Source organism: Microcaecilia unicolor, chromosome 11 (assembly GCF_901765095.1).
Source record: "Microcaecilia unicolor chromosome 11, aMicUni1.1, whole genome shotgun sequence".
In the NCBI taxonomy this organism is placed as follows: Eukaryota; Metazoa; Chordata; class Amphibia; order Gymnophiona; family Siphonopidae; genus Microcaecilia; species Microcaecilia unicolor.
In genome coordinates this window covers 60,169,977-60,187,571 of record NC_044041.1, presented here as the reverse complement: position 1 = coordinate 60,187,571, position 17,595 = coordinate 60,169,977, and the positions used below count along the sequence as shown (strand labels likewise).

Sequence of the window (17,595 nt, the reverse complement as noted above, 5' to 3'; positions counted from 1 at the left end):
ACAATATAACCAAGTTGTAACGAATGTATTTTCATTATTCTTATCTTATTGTAAGCCACACTGAGCCCGCAAAGAGGTGGAAAAATGTGGGATACAAATGCAAACAATAAACAAAACGAGGACGTTATAATGTCTTTGTTTTGCTCCATGGTGCGACCGCACCTCGAATATTGTGTTCAATTCTAGTCACCGCATCTCAAAAAAGATATAGTGGAATTAGAAAAGGTACAGAGAAGGGCAATGAAAATGATAAAAGGGATGGGACGACTTCCCTATGAGGAAAGGCTAAAGCAGCTAGGGTTCTTCAGCTTGGAGAAAAGACGGCTGAGGAGAGATACGGTATTTATAAAATAATGAATGGAGTGGAACAGGTAGACGTGAAGCGTCTGTTTAGTTTTTCCAAAAATACTAGGACTAGGGGGCATGCAATGAAGCTACAAAGTAGTACATTTAAAACAAATCAGAAAAAAATTTTCACTCAACGTGTAATTAAACTTGAATTTCTTGCCAGAGAATGTGGTAAAAGCAATTAGCTTAGCGGGGTTTTAAAAAATGTTTGGCTGGCTTCCTAAAGGAAAAGTCCATAGACCATTATTAAACAGACTTGGGGAAAATCCACTGCTTATTTCTGGGATAGACTACTAAAAAATGTACACTGAGGAGAAAGTCCCTAAGAATACTTGCAATTGACAACCAGGTGGAGTCTCATATCACTTAGCACGGATATTCATATCACTCCCCTGGTGACTCTATAAAAGTGCATTGGTTTAATCATCGACTAAAAACCACCTCCACCCTGGTGTTGTAATTGCAATAATAACTTGTGTTCTCACACCATCATATACAAATACATAAAAATATAAATGTTCAAAAGACACTTAAAGAGCATGTGTGCTCCACAATTCAGACTGGCATGTGTAGAAGCCCCAACAGTGCCTGTTTCGCTATGCTTCTTCTGGGGGAAACTCACACCATTTAGCTGTATTGTGTCTGAACGCAGCTTCTTAGCTTTCTGGGATAAGCAGCATAAAATATTTTGTACTTTTTTGGGATCTTGCCAGGAATTTGTGACTTGGATTGGCCACTGTTGGAAACAGGACGCTAGGCTTGATGGACCTTTGGTCTGTCCCAGTATGGCAATACTTATGTGCCCGCTTAACAGCAATGCACATGCCTTCATTTCAAATTGCAGACTTTTCTACTAGTCCCTACTTTACGTGCTTGTGTGGCCATACCTGCACGTAAATGACTAAAATAATTCAAAATGGGTATGTATTTTACTTTTTAAAGTATGCTCCCCTTGAAAAACAAGCCACTTGAAGTCTACTCTACTCTCTTATTTATGTCCATATCATGAATGATATTTCCTTCTAAACCAACTCTAGATTACACAGCACTCATGACAGTCAGTCTAGGAAATGGTTCAGGTAACTGGCATGCCCCTCCATGTCCCAGTCTACTGACACTACTGAATCACCCTACTGTCGCTTCTTCCTCTTTAACATCAGCAAAATTCGCCCTCTCGTCTCTGAACACACCACCCGAACTCTCGTCCACGCTCTCATTACCTCTCGCCTGGACTACTGCAACTTACTCCTCACCGGCCTCCCACTTAGCCATCTATCCCCCCTTCAATCTGTTCAGAACTCTGCTGCACGTCTCATATTCCGCCAGAACCGATATACTCATATCACCCCTCTCCTCAGGTCACTTCACTGGCTTCCGATCAGATACCGCATTCAATTCAAGCTTCTCCTTCTTACCTACAAATGCACTCAGTCTGCTGCCCCTCACTATCTTTCTACCCTCATCTCCCCTTACGTTCCCGCCCGTAACCTCCGTTCACAGGATAAATCCCTCCTCTCAGTACCCTTCTCCACCACCGCCAACTCCAGGCTCCGCTCATTCTGCCTCGCCTCACCCTATGCTTGGAACAACCTTCCTGAGCCCTTACGCCAAGCCCCCTCCCTGCCCGTCTTCAAGTCTTTGCTTAAAGCCCACCTCTTCAATGCTGCATTCGGCACCTAACCCTTACCGTTCAGTGAATCCAGACTGCCTCAATTTGACTGCCCCTATCGGACCGACCGTTCACATTCCTTGCTACATTCCATGGCTTAATATCTGAGGGAGTGGCCTGGGGTTGTTTTGCTTCAGCCATTCCCTTCCAGGCAGCCAGCAGGAAAAAGGGAAAGAATGAGCCTTGAGCATGGGATCTCAACCCAGTCCTCAGGCAAAACACCTGGCCAGTCAGGTTTTTGTGATATCCTCAATGTTTATGCCTGTGAGAGATTTCTATATAATTGAGGTAGCGCATACCGACAGGACAGTTTCTTTGGATTCGGAGATTATGTTCTTCTTGGTATACTTAATCGGAGCAGGCACAAGGGATAGTTGAGCGATTTAGGCAACGTGGGTAACCTTCCAAAATTGTTCATAAGGCAGCAAAGTGGCCGTTTAATGCCCAGCGTGAGTGGTTGACCATTTCTGAAAAACAGCAATATTCCCGGAGGTTGACATGTGTATTACCATACACGGAGGGGAGTATGGCGGTGGAACGAGTTATAAAAAGGTTACAGCCTATTTTATTTGTGCATGATAGGTTTCAAGAACTACCTCTCTTCACATATGGGTCATTCCATGTCAAGTGGTCTGATTTCAGAGAAGTGCCCTGCTTGACCATCACGGAATTCGATGAAATTTTCTGTGAACATTCATACATGTCCCCAATGAACATTGGTAAAGTTTTACATTCGCCGATGCAATACTTGCTGAGATATAATAATCTGTTTAACCCCATACCGCAGCCTTCTATGGTATGACTCCGAGATTTCGGCAACATTTTGTTAAGAGAAACAAAACTTGGCCATCTTGTACAACTTTTTGGGCTCTAATAAACAAAATAATAAAAAAATCTTCATGAGCGTATTTCCATGAAGAAAATTTGGAGCAAACTTGGTCCAAAAAAATTTGCGGCTTGAAAAAATTGTAAAGTTTGGCTTTTTATATCTCTGGAATTAAAGGTGTGATAAACGTGAAACTTTGCACACAACAACTTAACACAAGGTTTTCGAATATAAAATTTCATTCTCCTAATATTTACCATTAGTTCACAAATTGAGTGTAAAGTTGATGATTTTTGCAAAAAAAACGCCATAAATAGGGTATTTTTAGCCCACTTTTACAAAAAAAGACCTTCTGGAAACTCTTTTTAATCATTTTCAATAGAAAGAGCATGTTTCAAACCCCTTAAAAAAGTAGGGTTGGTTTTTCATCGCTGGCATATAAGGCCCTAGAAATAGGGACAAAGTTGGGAATGGTCTGGAGCAGACAATAAGGAAGCTAAGTTATGCTTTATTAATAAACTTTAAAAGTAGCAATATCTTTTGAAGAAGAAGCTGGGACGTTACAAACAAGAAATTTTAAAAAGAAAAGCATTAATAAAACGAAGGAGGTGAAGGTTTTTTTTACAATCTTGATGAGCATGAATCAGTGTTCCTTTAATTTGTCAATACACTAAGAAGATACTGATTACATACTGAAGTTTTTTCCTCCACTCTTTAAAGAGTGATTAACTAAATCAAATATTCAGTAAATACACTATACAGACTTCCATTTTCTCGTTGCAATTTGTTATTGGAGGCAAGCTATCAGCTGTTTAGAGTTGTAGTTGTTGGGGCTCACAGCAGCACGACAATTCTTTACCTCCCCTTCCTGCCTTCTGTTTCTTATATTCTCTTAAATTTCAAACTAATCTGTAATACTCTTTAGTGCCCTTTAATTATATGATTTTTGAAGCAACTCTTGTTCCTTCCCATCAATTTTCACTAAATTGTAAACCGCTTATATTTGTGGCATATTAAATCAAGCTGAAGTGTAAACTGCTTCACTTCACACTGTCTTCACATTACAATACATTAAATGGAAGATGCAGCAAAATGCATCTTTTCTTATTGCTTGTACAAGGAAAACGTGGAGAAACAGAATTGTGCCCCGTCAGCTTCCCAGCTTTGTACTATGTACTGTGTAACAAAGCCTAAGGTACTTACCCGGTTTTTTGCCTTCATAAAAACATGGTTCTCCATATCCTTGCTGGTTTTGTTGTGGGCAACACCAGCTTTTCGCATTGCATCATCTCTGTAACAAAAAAAGAGAAAGTGATTTCTCTAAAGGCTGCAAGAAGAATTAATGTCAAAAGCACACCCTCTAAAAACATAGAAACAGAGGAAATGAAGGTAGATGGAAGACCACATGACCTATCCAGTCTGCCTATCCCTTCTCCGTTACAGATCCTATGTATTTGTCCCAAGCCGCCTTGGTGATTAAAAAAACAAAAAGAAAAGAAATTCTAACAGAACTAAATGAGCCAACTTTCTGGTTCACACTATGCAAGGATTGGGGGGGAGGGGGGGCAGGCACAAAATATTCCTTCCTGAATCCACACGTGTCTCCTCCTAGCAACTGCTTGGTTTCTCAGTCTTAAAAATCACCTTGTCCTTCAGAAAATAGGCTTTCAAAAAAAAAAAATCTGACATTAGTGCATGGAAAGTGAAAAAAAATACTTGCCTGAAGCAGGTCCTGTTCTCAGAGAACATCATCTGACAGAGCCCAGCTGGGACACTACCCAGCGTTCTAGATTTTTCTTGAAGCCTTTGGTAGCACCATACTATGCATGCATGGGTACCTCCCAACTGATGTTAGCACACAGGACCAGCAATATAGTAAAAAAGCTTAAGGAATACAACTCCTAGGGGAAGAAAAGGGGATGGGATTTGATATACAACCTTTCTGTGGTTACAATCAAAGCAGTTTACATATTACATACAGGTACTTATTTTGTACCTCAGCCAACGGAGGGTTGTGACTTGCCCAGAATCACAAGGGGGTGGGAGGGTATGTGGTAATGTGTGTCCCGCTGTCCTTAGAGAACATCTGATACAGGTGACTACCTTCACTTTCTCCTAGGACAAGCAGGACAGCACTTACCACATATTGGAATCCCTAGCTACCAGGCTCACCGAAAACAATGGCCAACCAGCAGCTGTTTTTAGGCTGCTTGTATCCCTTCCCAAATTAGAATGAACCAGCCATTCTCAACTGGGAGGGATAAAAGAAACCAAAGCTACATGCATATGAGAAAGTGAATTTTATTCACTTACCAAGTACAAATACAATAGTTTCTCATGAGAGATCAACACAGTTACATAACAAGATGTTTTCTGTCTGCATCTCCGAAATATTATTCTAATTCAGCTGCTTATATCGTTTGTTTCAGACAATGATTTACAAGACTTTTTCTGCAAACTATCCTTCTCACAGATTATCATCTGATTTCCTTAAGCTGTTAGACAACATTCTTCCTGTTTGTTTACACTAGTTTCTTTCCCAGGCCTGCTTGCCCCCTAAGGGTATCATAATAGGCCATAAATTCCAGAAATCATAAATTCCAGAGTCATGCAGGCTTGTCAATCTCTGATAGATTCCAGAGTCATACAGACTTACCAATCTCTGGCCTTTTAACCCATTCCATAGTGCATAACATTTGCCCATAATTCTACAGAGCCAAACAATCTAGAACTATATATACAATCCTGTTGTGTGAGTGCAGCCAGGAACAGAATACATATCTGCCTAGGAGGGTGGATTCTAGAGTCCAAAACAAATTCTATTGAACTAGCTGGCCAAACCAACCATTGCATCGGAAATCCTGCTCAAGGCAGTACTGAGATGTGAATGTGTGGACCAAAGGCCACATCACCGTTTTGCAAATCTCCTCAATGGAGGATGACCTCGTGGGCAACCAATGCAGACATGGCTCAAACGTTATGAGCTGCGATATGACTCTCCAGAGCCAGCCCAGTCTCGGTAAAGGAGATGTAATCTGCTAGTCAATTGGATAAAGTGTATTTACTATGGCTGCCCCTATCCTGTTTGGGTCAAAAGAAACAAAAAGCTAGGTGGACTGTTTCTAGGCAGCTGCAGACAGAAGGTTAAGGCTGACTTTCAGTCCAAGGTGTGCGGTGGGTTTTCACCAGGATGGACATGTGGTTTTTGGGAAAAACAATTGACTAATTAAGGTAAAAATCAGACACTACCTTTGGAAAGGGACTTGGGAGGTGTACAGAGAAATCACTCTATTATGATGAAACTTTGTGAAAGTTTCATCAGCTACTAAGAGCAGAAGATCGCTGATTGAGCATGCTGAAGAAAACTGCCACCAAAAAACAGAACCTTACAGGTCAAGAACTTCAGGTAAATCCAAAGAATACAGAGGCAAAGCCAAGCCCCAGCAAAAAGGTCCAGAAACCAGAAAAACACAGCCAGAAAAACCAATTAGTGGCTGATAAGTAAGGAATTTATTCAAAAAGCAATCTTTAATGATGAGGTGTGTTGAATGTTGTCCTACCACATAGGTGTTTTAGTCATCATCCAACATGTTTCGGCAGCTAGACTGTCTGCATCAGGGGTACATTCAATCTTTGTAATAGGAGCAAATTACACCTTGAGACAGGGATTTCAATGCACAAAGACTGCCTACAATGGACTCCACGAGGCCAGTGTGAACTGCTTCATAACTGAAGTAAAAATGGATCAAAAGGAGCTTTCATCAGATGGATGAGGACGATGCTGAGGTCCTATGACACAGTGGGAAGTTTGATAGGGGATTTAGTCAAAAGCAAATCTCTCAAACTAAGTGACTAGAGGCTCAACATAGATGGTCTTACCTTCCACACGGTGATGAGTATCAACTGCACTGAGATAAACCCTTATATAGTTGATTTTGAGACCAGACTCAAAAGGTATAGAAAGTATCCAAGCAGTTTTTGTTTAGGACAGGCAAAAATGACCCAAAGCCTTGCCCTCATACCAGACAGCAAACCTCTTCCATCTGAAAATGTAATATTTCCTCGAAGCAAGCATGACCCAGGAGACACCTTCATGCAGTTTGAGGGATGCTAGCTCCACACTCTGAATATCCAAGCCATAAGGGCTAGGGATTGGAGAGTGGATACAAGAGACACCTCTTTCTGAGTGATAAGGGTTGGAAAGGAATCCAGTCTCCATGGTTCTTTGGAGACTAGCTCCAGAAGTTGAGGGAAACATATTTGCTAATAAGGTGAAATGAGGATCATGGTCCCCCAGGTCCTGCTTTTAGTTTCAGCAACGTTTTCCCCATGACAGGTATATGGAGGATACGCATACAGAGAATCTTTTCCCAAAGGAGGAGGAAGACATCCAATGCTAGCCTGCTGCGTAATCTCAGCCTGGAGCAGAACTAAGGGACCTTGTTGTTGAGATTAATGATGAACAGATCGATCAAGGGTGTGTCCCATGCTCAGAAGATTTGTCAGACAATGCCGATGTTCAGAGACCATTCGTGAAATTTATTACATTTGTACCCCACATTTTCTCACCTATTTGCAGGCTCAATGTGATAAATAGGTAGTTGTGTTGAATAGGTAGTGGTTGAATGAAGTAGTTGTGCATCAGGCATCATGGGGGTCGAAGGGTATTGTCCAGTACGATCATTGGTTATGTTGTGTTGCTGGGTGTAGGGATTTACGTTGGATCGGTGGGGTAAGCCTTTTTGAAGAGGGTGGTTTTTAGTGATTTCCTGAAGTTTAGATGGTCATGGATTGTTTTCACGGCTTTTGGGAGTCCATTCCATAGTTGTGCGCTTATGTACGAGAAGCTGGATGTGTGGGTTGTTTTGTATTTGAGTCCTTTGTAGTTTGGGTAATGTAGGTTTAGGTAAGATCGTGATGATCTGATTCTGTTCCTGGTTGGTAGATCTATGAGGTCTGTCATGTATCCTGGGACTACGCCGTAGATGATTTTGTGGACCAAGGTGCAGATTTTGAAGATGATCCGTTCTTTGATTGGGAGCCAGTGTAGCTTTTCATAGAGGGGTTTGGCACTTTGAAGCATGTTTTGCCAAATATCAGCCTAGCAGCTGTGTTTTGGGCGGTCTGGAGTTTTTTTGCGAGTTGTTCTTTACATCCCGCATAGATTCCATTACAGTAGTCTGCGTGGCTTAGGACCATTGATTGTATTAGGTTTCGGAAAGTTTCCCTTGGGAAGAAAGGTTTCATTGGTTTAAGTTTCCACACTGAGAACATTTTCTTTAATACGGAGTTTACATGGGTCTCAAGGGTAAGGTTGTGGTCGATTATGACACAGAGTATTTTTAGGCTGTCTGAGGTGGGAAGGGTGTGTTCTGGGGTGTTTATGGCTGTGGGTTTGTACTTGTTATGTTGAGATGAGAGGATGAGGTAATGTGTTTTTTCAGTGTTCAGTTTTAGTTGGAATGAGTTTGCCCAGGAGTCCATGATGTTCAGGCCGTCATTGATTTCTTTGGTTATTTCTGACAGGTCATGCCTGAAGGGAATGTAGATTGTGACGTCGTCTGCATAGATGAACGGGTTAAGGCATCAGTTGGATAGGGACTTTGCTAGAGGGAAGAGTGTTGGTGACAATGGTGATCCTTGTGGTACACCACAGGTAGCTTTCCACTGTGGTGATATGTTTGAGTTTGCTTTTACTTGGTAAGTTCTGGTGGTTAGAAACCCCTAATCCAGTTAAGTACGTTTCCAATGATTCCAAAATGGTTGAGTCTTAGTAGTATATTGTGATTGACCATGTTGAATGCACTTGACATGTTGAATTGGAGAAGTATATTTTTTCCCTGTGGCTATTCCTTGCTGAATTTGGCCAGAAGAGTGACTAGGGACAGTTTCAGTACTATGATGGGGGTGGAATCCTGACTTTGAGTCATGTAATATTGAGAACTTGTCCATGTAGTCCTTAAGCTGTTTGGTCACCAAGCTCTCCATTAGTTTGACTACTAGTGGGATAGACGCAACAGGACGGTAGTTGGTTAGATCGTTTGTGCTTTTCTTGGTGTATTTAGGTATTGGGGTGAGTAGGATGTTACAATATTCCTCGGGGAAGAGACCTTGTTGTAGCATGAAGTTTAGGTGGGATGTGAGGTCTGCTATGAAGTGGTCGGGGGCAGATTTGAGTAAATGGCTGGGACACGTATCCAGTTTGCAGTGGGTGTTGGCAAACCTATGAGTCACTTTTTTTAACTGATTCAGTGGTGAGGAGAATAAATGTTGACCAGTTATGGTCGGCTGGGCATCCGCCAGGGATTAGGTCCAGGTCGTTGAAGAAGTTTTCCATATCGGTGTTGTTCTGAGGAAGTGAACTGTGTAATTTTATTATATTTTCGTTAGTTAGCGAGTTTGTCTGCGAGTGGAATGTCTGTGTTGGTTGTGGTGATAGGAGTGGTGTCTAATAACTTATTTACGAGTTGAAATAGTTTCCTCAGGTCTTTGTAATCCGATCCTATTTTAGTTTCGTAATGGGACCTTTTGGTTTGTCTTATTGCATATTTGTATTTTCTGTGTATTTGTTTCCATGCATTGAGTGTGTGTTCGTCTTTTGTTTTTTTTTCCATGCTCATTCAAATTTCCCGAATTGTGTTTCGAGATTTTTTTTAATTCATCACTGAACCATAGTATCAAGCTTTGTCTTCTTGATATTCTTGTCTTTAAGGGTGCTATTTCGTTTAGTACAGTTTTGCATTTATTCTCCCAGTGATTAAGGTAGTGTATGGAGTCTGTTCGTGTTTCCCATTCGTTGTCATATATCAGTTGCCAGAAAACTTGTGAGTCTATTTGCCCTCTCGTGGTGTAGGTTGTGTGTGCTGGTGTATGTATCCCTTCTTCCACCAGTTTAGGGATAGGTTCAATTTGTAGTGATCGGTCCAAGGTGTTTCTGTCCATTTGATGTCTCTTAATAGTAGTTTATGATATGTGGACAGTTTGTGTGATAGGAGGTCTAGTGTGTGTCCCTTGGTGTGGGTGGCCTTTTGAGGTCCCAGGACTGTAGGAAGTCTTTGCATTCACGTGCGTTGGTGGAGTTGGGGTCTTCTAAGTGAAGGTTTATGTCACCTAGTATTAGTGTATTAGAGTTGTTTACACAAGCGTTTGAGATGAAATCAGCGAAAATAAGCTGGCTTTCATTCCAGTTACCGGGCGGTGAAACAGGACGCAGTTGAGATGATCAATCAGGGATTTGCTTTGGATTCTGAGTGATGCAATTTCTAGTTAGGGTGTTATGGATTCGGCGATGGTTTCGGTTTTGAATTGAGTTCGGTAGATTAACGCTATGCCTCCTCCTCTCTTTTCCTTTCTGGTCCAGAGAGTGATTTTGTAACCTGGAGGGCATAGTTCAAGGATTATGGGGTCTTTTTGATCATGGATCCATGTTTCATTGATGAAGATAAGGTCGAGGTTTTCTGAACTGATCCAATCCGATATTATTGTTAACTACGGATCTAGCATTAATGTAGCCCACTTGGATATTTTGGTATGAGGCTTCTGGGTTTGATGATATGTGGATTTTTGTTAGTTGTCGTTCCTTGGGTGGTGTATGTTTGTTGTGATCTTTCCTTCCATTTTGTTGGTATTGTCCGTATTTGGATAGTCTTCCATTAGTTTGATGGGTGTCAATATGGTGGAGTGTTGAATCAACCTTTGGTGATTTTGTAGGATGGGTATGATGTTATTTTCTGTAAGTGGTATGGATAGTGTTAGGTGAATCAGTGAAAGGGCATAGATTGTTAGGAGTATTTTAGCTGTATTCATTTTGTTATCAGTTTGGGATAGGTTGGTTACTCACAGTCAGATGCTCGAGGGTGACGTCCTTGACGCTGAGCTCTGTTGCTCTGGATACCGTTCTGGTGCTTGGAGGCAGTTAGGTTCCGTTTCCGGGGGTGTTGTGCTGTTGAGTAAAATTGTGAGCTGGCTGTCTAGCAGGTGGCGATCGGTTAGGCTGGGAACTTCACTGATCAGCCTCTCAGTGCTATCAAGAACTAGGGTCCTATCAGCGCTTGATGTCGAAGCAGGGGGAGACTCCTTGATGTTAGAAGCATGCCCAGGGTCTACTGCATCCGATGCCACTGTCGACAAATAGGACATAGAAGTGCCAGAGAGTCTCTGGTGCTGGACCTCTTCTTTTGGGTCCCTTTTTGCATTTTTGAACAGAGGTTGAACAGAGGTGACAATTAGAGGCCTTGTGGTCAGGTCCCAGGGCTTGGCAAGCATCAATTCTGAGGATCAGTCACAGAGACTCCCAGTAGGGCAATACTTATGTACTTACGTAAAACTCCCAGAGGCTTTAAGAACTCTTCTCAATGTGGCAAAGACCAAAGGTCCATCAAGCCCAGCATCCTGTTTCCAACAGTGGCCAATCCAGGTCATAAATACCTGGCAAGATCCCAAAAAGTACGAAACATTTTATACTGCTTATCCCAGAAATAGTGGATTTTCCCCAAGTCCATTTAATAATGGTCTATGGACGTTTCCTTTAGGAAGCCATCCAAATCTTTGTTAAACTCCGCTAAGCTAACTGGCTTTACCACATTCTCTGGCAACGAAATCCAGAGTTTAATTACATGTTGAGTGAAGAAAAATTCTCTGATTTGTTTTAAATTTACTACATTGTAGCTTCATCGCATGCCCCCTAGTCCTGGTATTTTTGGAAAGCGTAAACAGACGCTTCACATCTACCCGTTCCACTCCACTCATTTTATAGACCTCTATCATATCTCCCCTCAGCCGCCTTTTCTCCAAGCTGAAGAGCCCTAGCCGCTTTAGCCTTTCCTCATAGGGAAGTCGTCCCATCCCCTTTATCATTTTCGTCACCCTTCTCTGCACCTTTTCTAATTCCACTATATCATTTTTGAGTATTCGAGAGCGATACAAAGGTATTATAAAATAATCATTTTTGTTTTCCATTCCTTTCCTAATACCTAACTTTCTATTTGATTTCTTAGCCGCAGCAGAACACTGAGTAGGTGGTTTCAATGTATCATCAACGATGATACCTAGATCCCTTTCTTGGTCTGTGACTCCTAATGTGGAACCTTGCATGACGTAGCTATAATTCGGGTTCCTCTTTCCCACATGCATCACTTTGCACTTGCTCACATTAAATGTCATTTGCCATTTAAACGCCCAGTCTCCCAGTCTCGGAAGGTCCTCTTGCAATTTTTCACAATCCTCCCGCGATTTAACGACTTTGAATAACTTTGTGTCATCAGCAAATTTAATTACCTCATTAGTTACTCCCATCTCTAGGTCATTTATAAATATGTTAAAAAGCAGTGGTCCCAGCACAGACCCCTGGGGAACCCCACTACCCTTCTCCATTGAAAATACTGACCATTTAACCCTACTCTCTGTTTTCTATCATTTAACCAGTTTTTAATCCACAATAGAACACTACCTCTATCCCATGACTCTCCAATTTCCTCTGGAGTCTTTCATGAGGTACTTTGTCAAACGCCTTCTGAAAATCCAGATACACAATATCAACCGGCTCACCTTTATCCACATTTGTTCACCCCTTCAAGGAAATTTAGTAGATTGGTGAGGCAAGATTTCCCTTCACTAAATCCAGGTTGACTGTCTCATTAATCCATGCTTTTGAATATGCTCTGTAAATTTTGTTCTTAATAATAGTCTCTACCATTTTGCCCGGCACCGACGTCAGACTCACCAGTCTATAATTTCCCAGATCTCCTCTGAAACCTTTTTTAAAAATCGGCATTAACATTGGCCACCCTCCAATCTTCCGGTACCATGCTCGATTTTAAGGATAAATTACATATTACTAACAATAGCTCCGCAAGCTCATTTTTCAGTTCTATCAGTACTCTGGGATGAATACCATCCGGTCCAGGAGATTTGCTACTCTTCAGTTTGTAGAACTGCCCCATTACATAATCCAGGTTTACAGAGAAGTCATTAAGTTTCTCCGACTCAGCTTCGAATACCATTTCTGGTACCGGTATACCACCCAAATCTTCCTTGGTGAAGACCGAAGCAAAGAATTCATGTAATTTCTCCGCTATGGCTTTGTCTTCCCTGTTCACCCCTTTTACTCCTCAGTCATTTAGCGGCCCAACCGATTCTTTTGCCCGCTTCCTGCTTTTAATATACCTAAAAAAAATTATTTTCAGTCGGTTCCTTCTTCCATTTTCTGAAGGATTTTCTTTAGCTCTAATAGCTTCCTTCACTTCACTTTTTAACCACGCCGGCTGTTTGGTTTTCCATCCTCCTTTTTTAACACACAGAAGATATTTGGCCTGGGCTTCCAGGATGGTGTTTTTGAACAGCATCCACGCCCGATGTAAATTTTTGACCTTCGCAGCCGCTCCAAGTTTTTTTTTTTCACCATTCTTCTCATTTTATCCTAGTCTCCTTTTTTTAAAGTTAAATGCTAACGTATTTGATTTCCTATGTATACTTACTTCAAAGCTAATATCAAATCCGATCATATTATGATCGCTTATCAAGCAGCCCCAGCACCATTACCTCCCGCACCAGATCATGCGCTCCACTAAGGACTAGGTCTAGAATTTTTCCTTCTCTCGTCAGCTCCTATACCAGCTGCTCCATAAAGCTGTCCTTGATTTTATCAAGGAATTTTACCCTCCCTAACATGCCCCGATGATACATTTACCCAGTCAATATTGGGGTCATTGAAATCACCCATTATTATTGTGTTGCCCAGTTTGTTTGCGTCCCTAATTTCCTTAACATTTCTGCCTCCGTCTGTTCATCCTGGCCAGGCGGACGGTAGTACACTCCCACTATCCTTTTCCCCTTTACACATGGAATATCAATCCACAGTGATTCCAAGAAGTGTTTTGTTTGCTGCAGAATTTTCAATCTATTTGATTCAAGGCTCTCATTAATATACAATGCTACTCCTCCACCAATTCGATCCACCCTATCACTACGATATAATTTGTACCCCGGTATGACATTCCCCCACTGGTTATCCTCCTTCCACCAGGTCTCAGAGATGCCTATTATACCTAATTTTTCATTTACTGCAATATATACTAACTCTCCCATCTTATTTCTTAGGCTCCTGTTATTCGCATATAGACATTTCAAACTATGTTTGTTGTTTCTATTTGCATCGTGCTTAGTACTTGACAGTATTAATTTGCAATCTTTTGTCTGATTTTTATTTTTATTTGGACACCTGATCTACTACGGTCTCTTTTGCAACCTCACTATCAGGATACCCTATCTTCCCTGTTTTGGTGATATCTTTGAAAGATACCTTATCCCGAACCATGCACTTTTGAGCAACTGTCGGCCTTCCCCCCATTTCTAGTTTAAAAGCTGCTCTATCTCCTTTTTAAATGTCGATGCCAGCAGCTTAGTCCCACCCTGGTTAAGGTGGAGCCCATCCTTTCGGAATAGGCTCCCCCTTCCCCAGAATGCTGCCCAGTTCCTAACAAATCTAAAACCCTCCTCCCAGCATAATCGTCTCATCCACGCTTTGAGACTCTGGAGCTCTGCCGGTCTCTTGGGCCCTGCACATGGAACGGGTAGTATTTCAGAAAATGCTACCCTAGAGGATCTGGATTTGAGCTTTCTAACTAAGAGCCTAAATTTGGCTTCCAGAACCTCTCTCCCACACTTTCCTATGCCACTGTTACCCACATGTACCAAGTCAGCCAGCTTCTCCCCAGCTGATTCACTTCAGCTATTTTTGCTACAAACAACTGAATTTTGTTAAAATTAAAAAAAAAAAAAGATCCTGACTGGGTGACCAGGCCTAAGAGGGCCAATAGAGCTGTTGAAAAATAAAGGAAACATAAAAAGGATGAAAAACCTAAGGAAAATAAAAAGGCATTTGAGGGACAAAAAAAAAAGTGTCCTGCATACAGAGGAAAGGGAAAACGTTAAAAAATAAATAAATAAATAAATAAACAAACCAATAGTCTCGCACTGAAGAGTGCCAGTCAGAACGCGACTGCTCAGCTCCACAGAAGAAAGACTGCTTCTGGTCCCATGTGCACACATCAAGTGAGAAGACACCTGTAAATGCACAGTATGGTGTTGCCAAAGGTTTCAAGAAAAATCTAGGTAGGTAGTGTCCATGCTGGGCTCAATCAGATGACATCACCTATATGTACTGTCCTGCTTGTCCTCAGAGAAAAGAATTTCATTTTCATACAGTATAACAACACATCGCAAGCTTATTTATCCTACAGATACCACCTGAACAAAATAAAGAGCATGCAAGGTTCCAGAGATCCTTTCACTGGTTACTAAGGTCCAGAAACAAATGCCACCCCCCCCCCCACCCACCCCCGGTGAAACAGATCAGCAGTGGTCAGTTTTGTTTTATTTTTTTTAAGGCTGGCTGTTGCTGGCTAAATTATGCCACAATATTCAGTGCCAGCACCTATGTAAGTAACCGCACTAAATATCAAGGGTCTAGCCACACTCAAATAATCCAGGTAACTGGAATATTTAGTTCACTACTTGGTTCGCTAAGTGGGCAGCAGGCTGTATATCAGGTTTTCTTGGCATTTAAAGTCTGTTAGAGTTTCATACAAAAGATGAAATTATGTCTTATCTGATCATTTCCTTTCCTTTAGTCAGATGCACCGTTCTGAACACATGAATGTTATCCCTTCCTACCAGCAAATGGAGGTAGGGAAAAAGATAGCTTTTCCAGTGAGCTCACAAGTATAACCTGCCAGTGCTCTGGGAAAGTTCCAGTATGCCTCTGCTAAATCAGTGGAAGGCCACTTTCTAATGCATACCCACATCCTATCAACCACGGCAACAGCAATAAATGCAAGCAAGCATACCACTACAGAGAGGTACTTGTGACCCTGCATCATCTCCTGAGGAAGTATCGTGGTACAAAACAGAGAAGGTTACATTGCAGAGATTAGGAGACAGCTGGATGACAGACAGTATTATGCCCCATTAGATTCAGACACAACAGAATCTCTGAAAAAGGATGTAAAGAAAGCAGTTTCATTAGCATCCTCTAGTGGTTTCCTGACAGCCAGGAAATACAATTTTTGTTAGTAAAACATCCCATCATCCTACCATTTATACACTGCCTAACATTCACACATCAACTGTTAACCCTCCCGGTAGGCCTAGTGGAGGAATGGCCTAGTGGTTAGAGTAGTGGACTTTGGTCCTGGGGAACTGGGTTTGATTCCCACTGCAGGCACAGGCAGCTCCTTGTGACTCTGGGCAAGTCACTTAACCCTCCATTGCCCCAGGTTCAAATAAGTACCTGTATATAATACGTAAGCTGCATTGAGCCTGCCATGAGTGGGAAAGCGCGGGGTACAAATGTTAATAAAAATAAAAAATATTTCAGACAAAAGTTCTATACTTTAACCATTATCTGTATTTGTTGATTTTTATCCTACACCCATTGATCCCCAAGACTGAATCCTACCTGAGAGATTCAGGTCACATGACTAACATCCTAGATGATTTTGATGGCGAACTGTCCAATGTACTTCTGTTAGCACTTGATATCAATGCATTATATACCAATATTCCCCAGTCTGAGGCACTCCAGATTATAGAAATAGCTTTGCAAAACCGTACTTCCAACTGAAGAATTCCAAACTGGTTCATCATTACACTAGCAACAATAGCATTAAGAACTAGTTCTGTTGTTTTGGATCAGTTCTGTCTTCAGGTGCATAGGGCAGCCATGGTCTTAAATACAGTGAATTTGTTTGCAGCTCATTTTGATGATACTCATCCGAGAACATCCCTATAAGACTAACATCTTCTACAAACGCTGTAATAGACGATATCTTCCCTTTTGTGGTGGGGTGACAGCATGAGTTTAGAGGCCTTTTTTTCATGTTTAAACCAGAGAGACCCACATTAAAATTTTAAGCCACAAAAGAATGAATTTGAAATCAACTTTCTAGACATTCATAAGGAGGATTATGGTTTTTCACCACAACCTTGTACCGAAAACCAACAGTTAGAATTTTTTATATTACACCAGCTTCCACAATCCATCTTTAATTTTCAACAATTTTTTATTGATGAACGATAAACAACCAACACGCTCCATGTACTGAGCCATGAAACCAGAACATTCACAAAAGAGCATAGTAACATTCTCTTCATCAATATTTTACATTTCTTCTTCCCCCTACCCCATCCCCACCCCTAAGATCCACCGTTTATTATTTTGATACCAGCTATATGGAACCCATTTGAACATCTTAAATATTGATACACACAGGTCAAAGAAGAAAGAGAAAAAGAGAAAAAAAAAAAGACAAAAAGATCAACAGTGTCTAACAATCCCCTTCCCTCATTGTATTCCCAGGTAATCTATTCAGAATTTGGCTGCGAGCTCTACTGGATATGCTGTTGAGGTATGGTTGCCATATTCCCAGGAATTTCCTCTGTCTTTTTGGTGATAATCTCGCCCCTCTAGCCTCCCAAAGCATAAGCTGGTGTAGCATATTCCTCCAGCCCCAATAAGAGGGAGGTATGTCTGATACCCATCCATTAAGTATACATTTTTTTCCAACTATACAAGCTTTATTTGTCAACAACTGGGCTTCCTTGTTTCCCCCTCCTCCTTGTCCCTCTACATTAAACATCATACGTTCAAAAGTGACCCTAGTCCTATGTCCCAGGACCCCTCTAAGAAAGTTCTCCACTTTTTGCCAGAATGATTTTACATATCTGCAGAGCCAAATGCAGTGTGTAAATGAGG

At 41.4% G+C, this 17,595-nt stretch overlaps 1 protein-coding gene across 3 annotated transcripts in view; it reads right to left on the bottom strand.

Moving 5' to 3' along the window:
- MED15 (mediator complex subunit 15) overlaps window positions 1–17,595 on the bottom strand; it is a 212,635-nt gene that overhangs the window by 166,067 nt on the left and 28,973 nt on the right. For all 3 annotated transcript variants that reach the window (XM_030219026.1, XM_030219028.1, XM_030219027.1), the window contains exon 2: window positions 4,047–4,134. In XM_030219026.1, coding sequence (XP_030074886.1) covers window positions 4,047–4,134 — 88 coding nt within the window. The remainder of the gene's footprint in view (window positions 1–4,046; window positions 4,135–17,595) is intronic.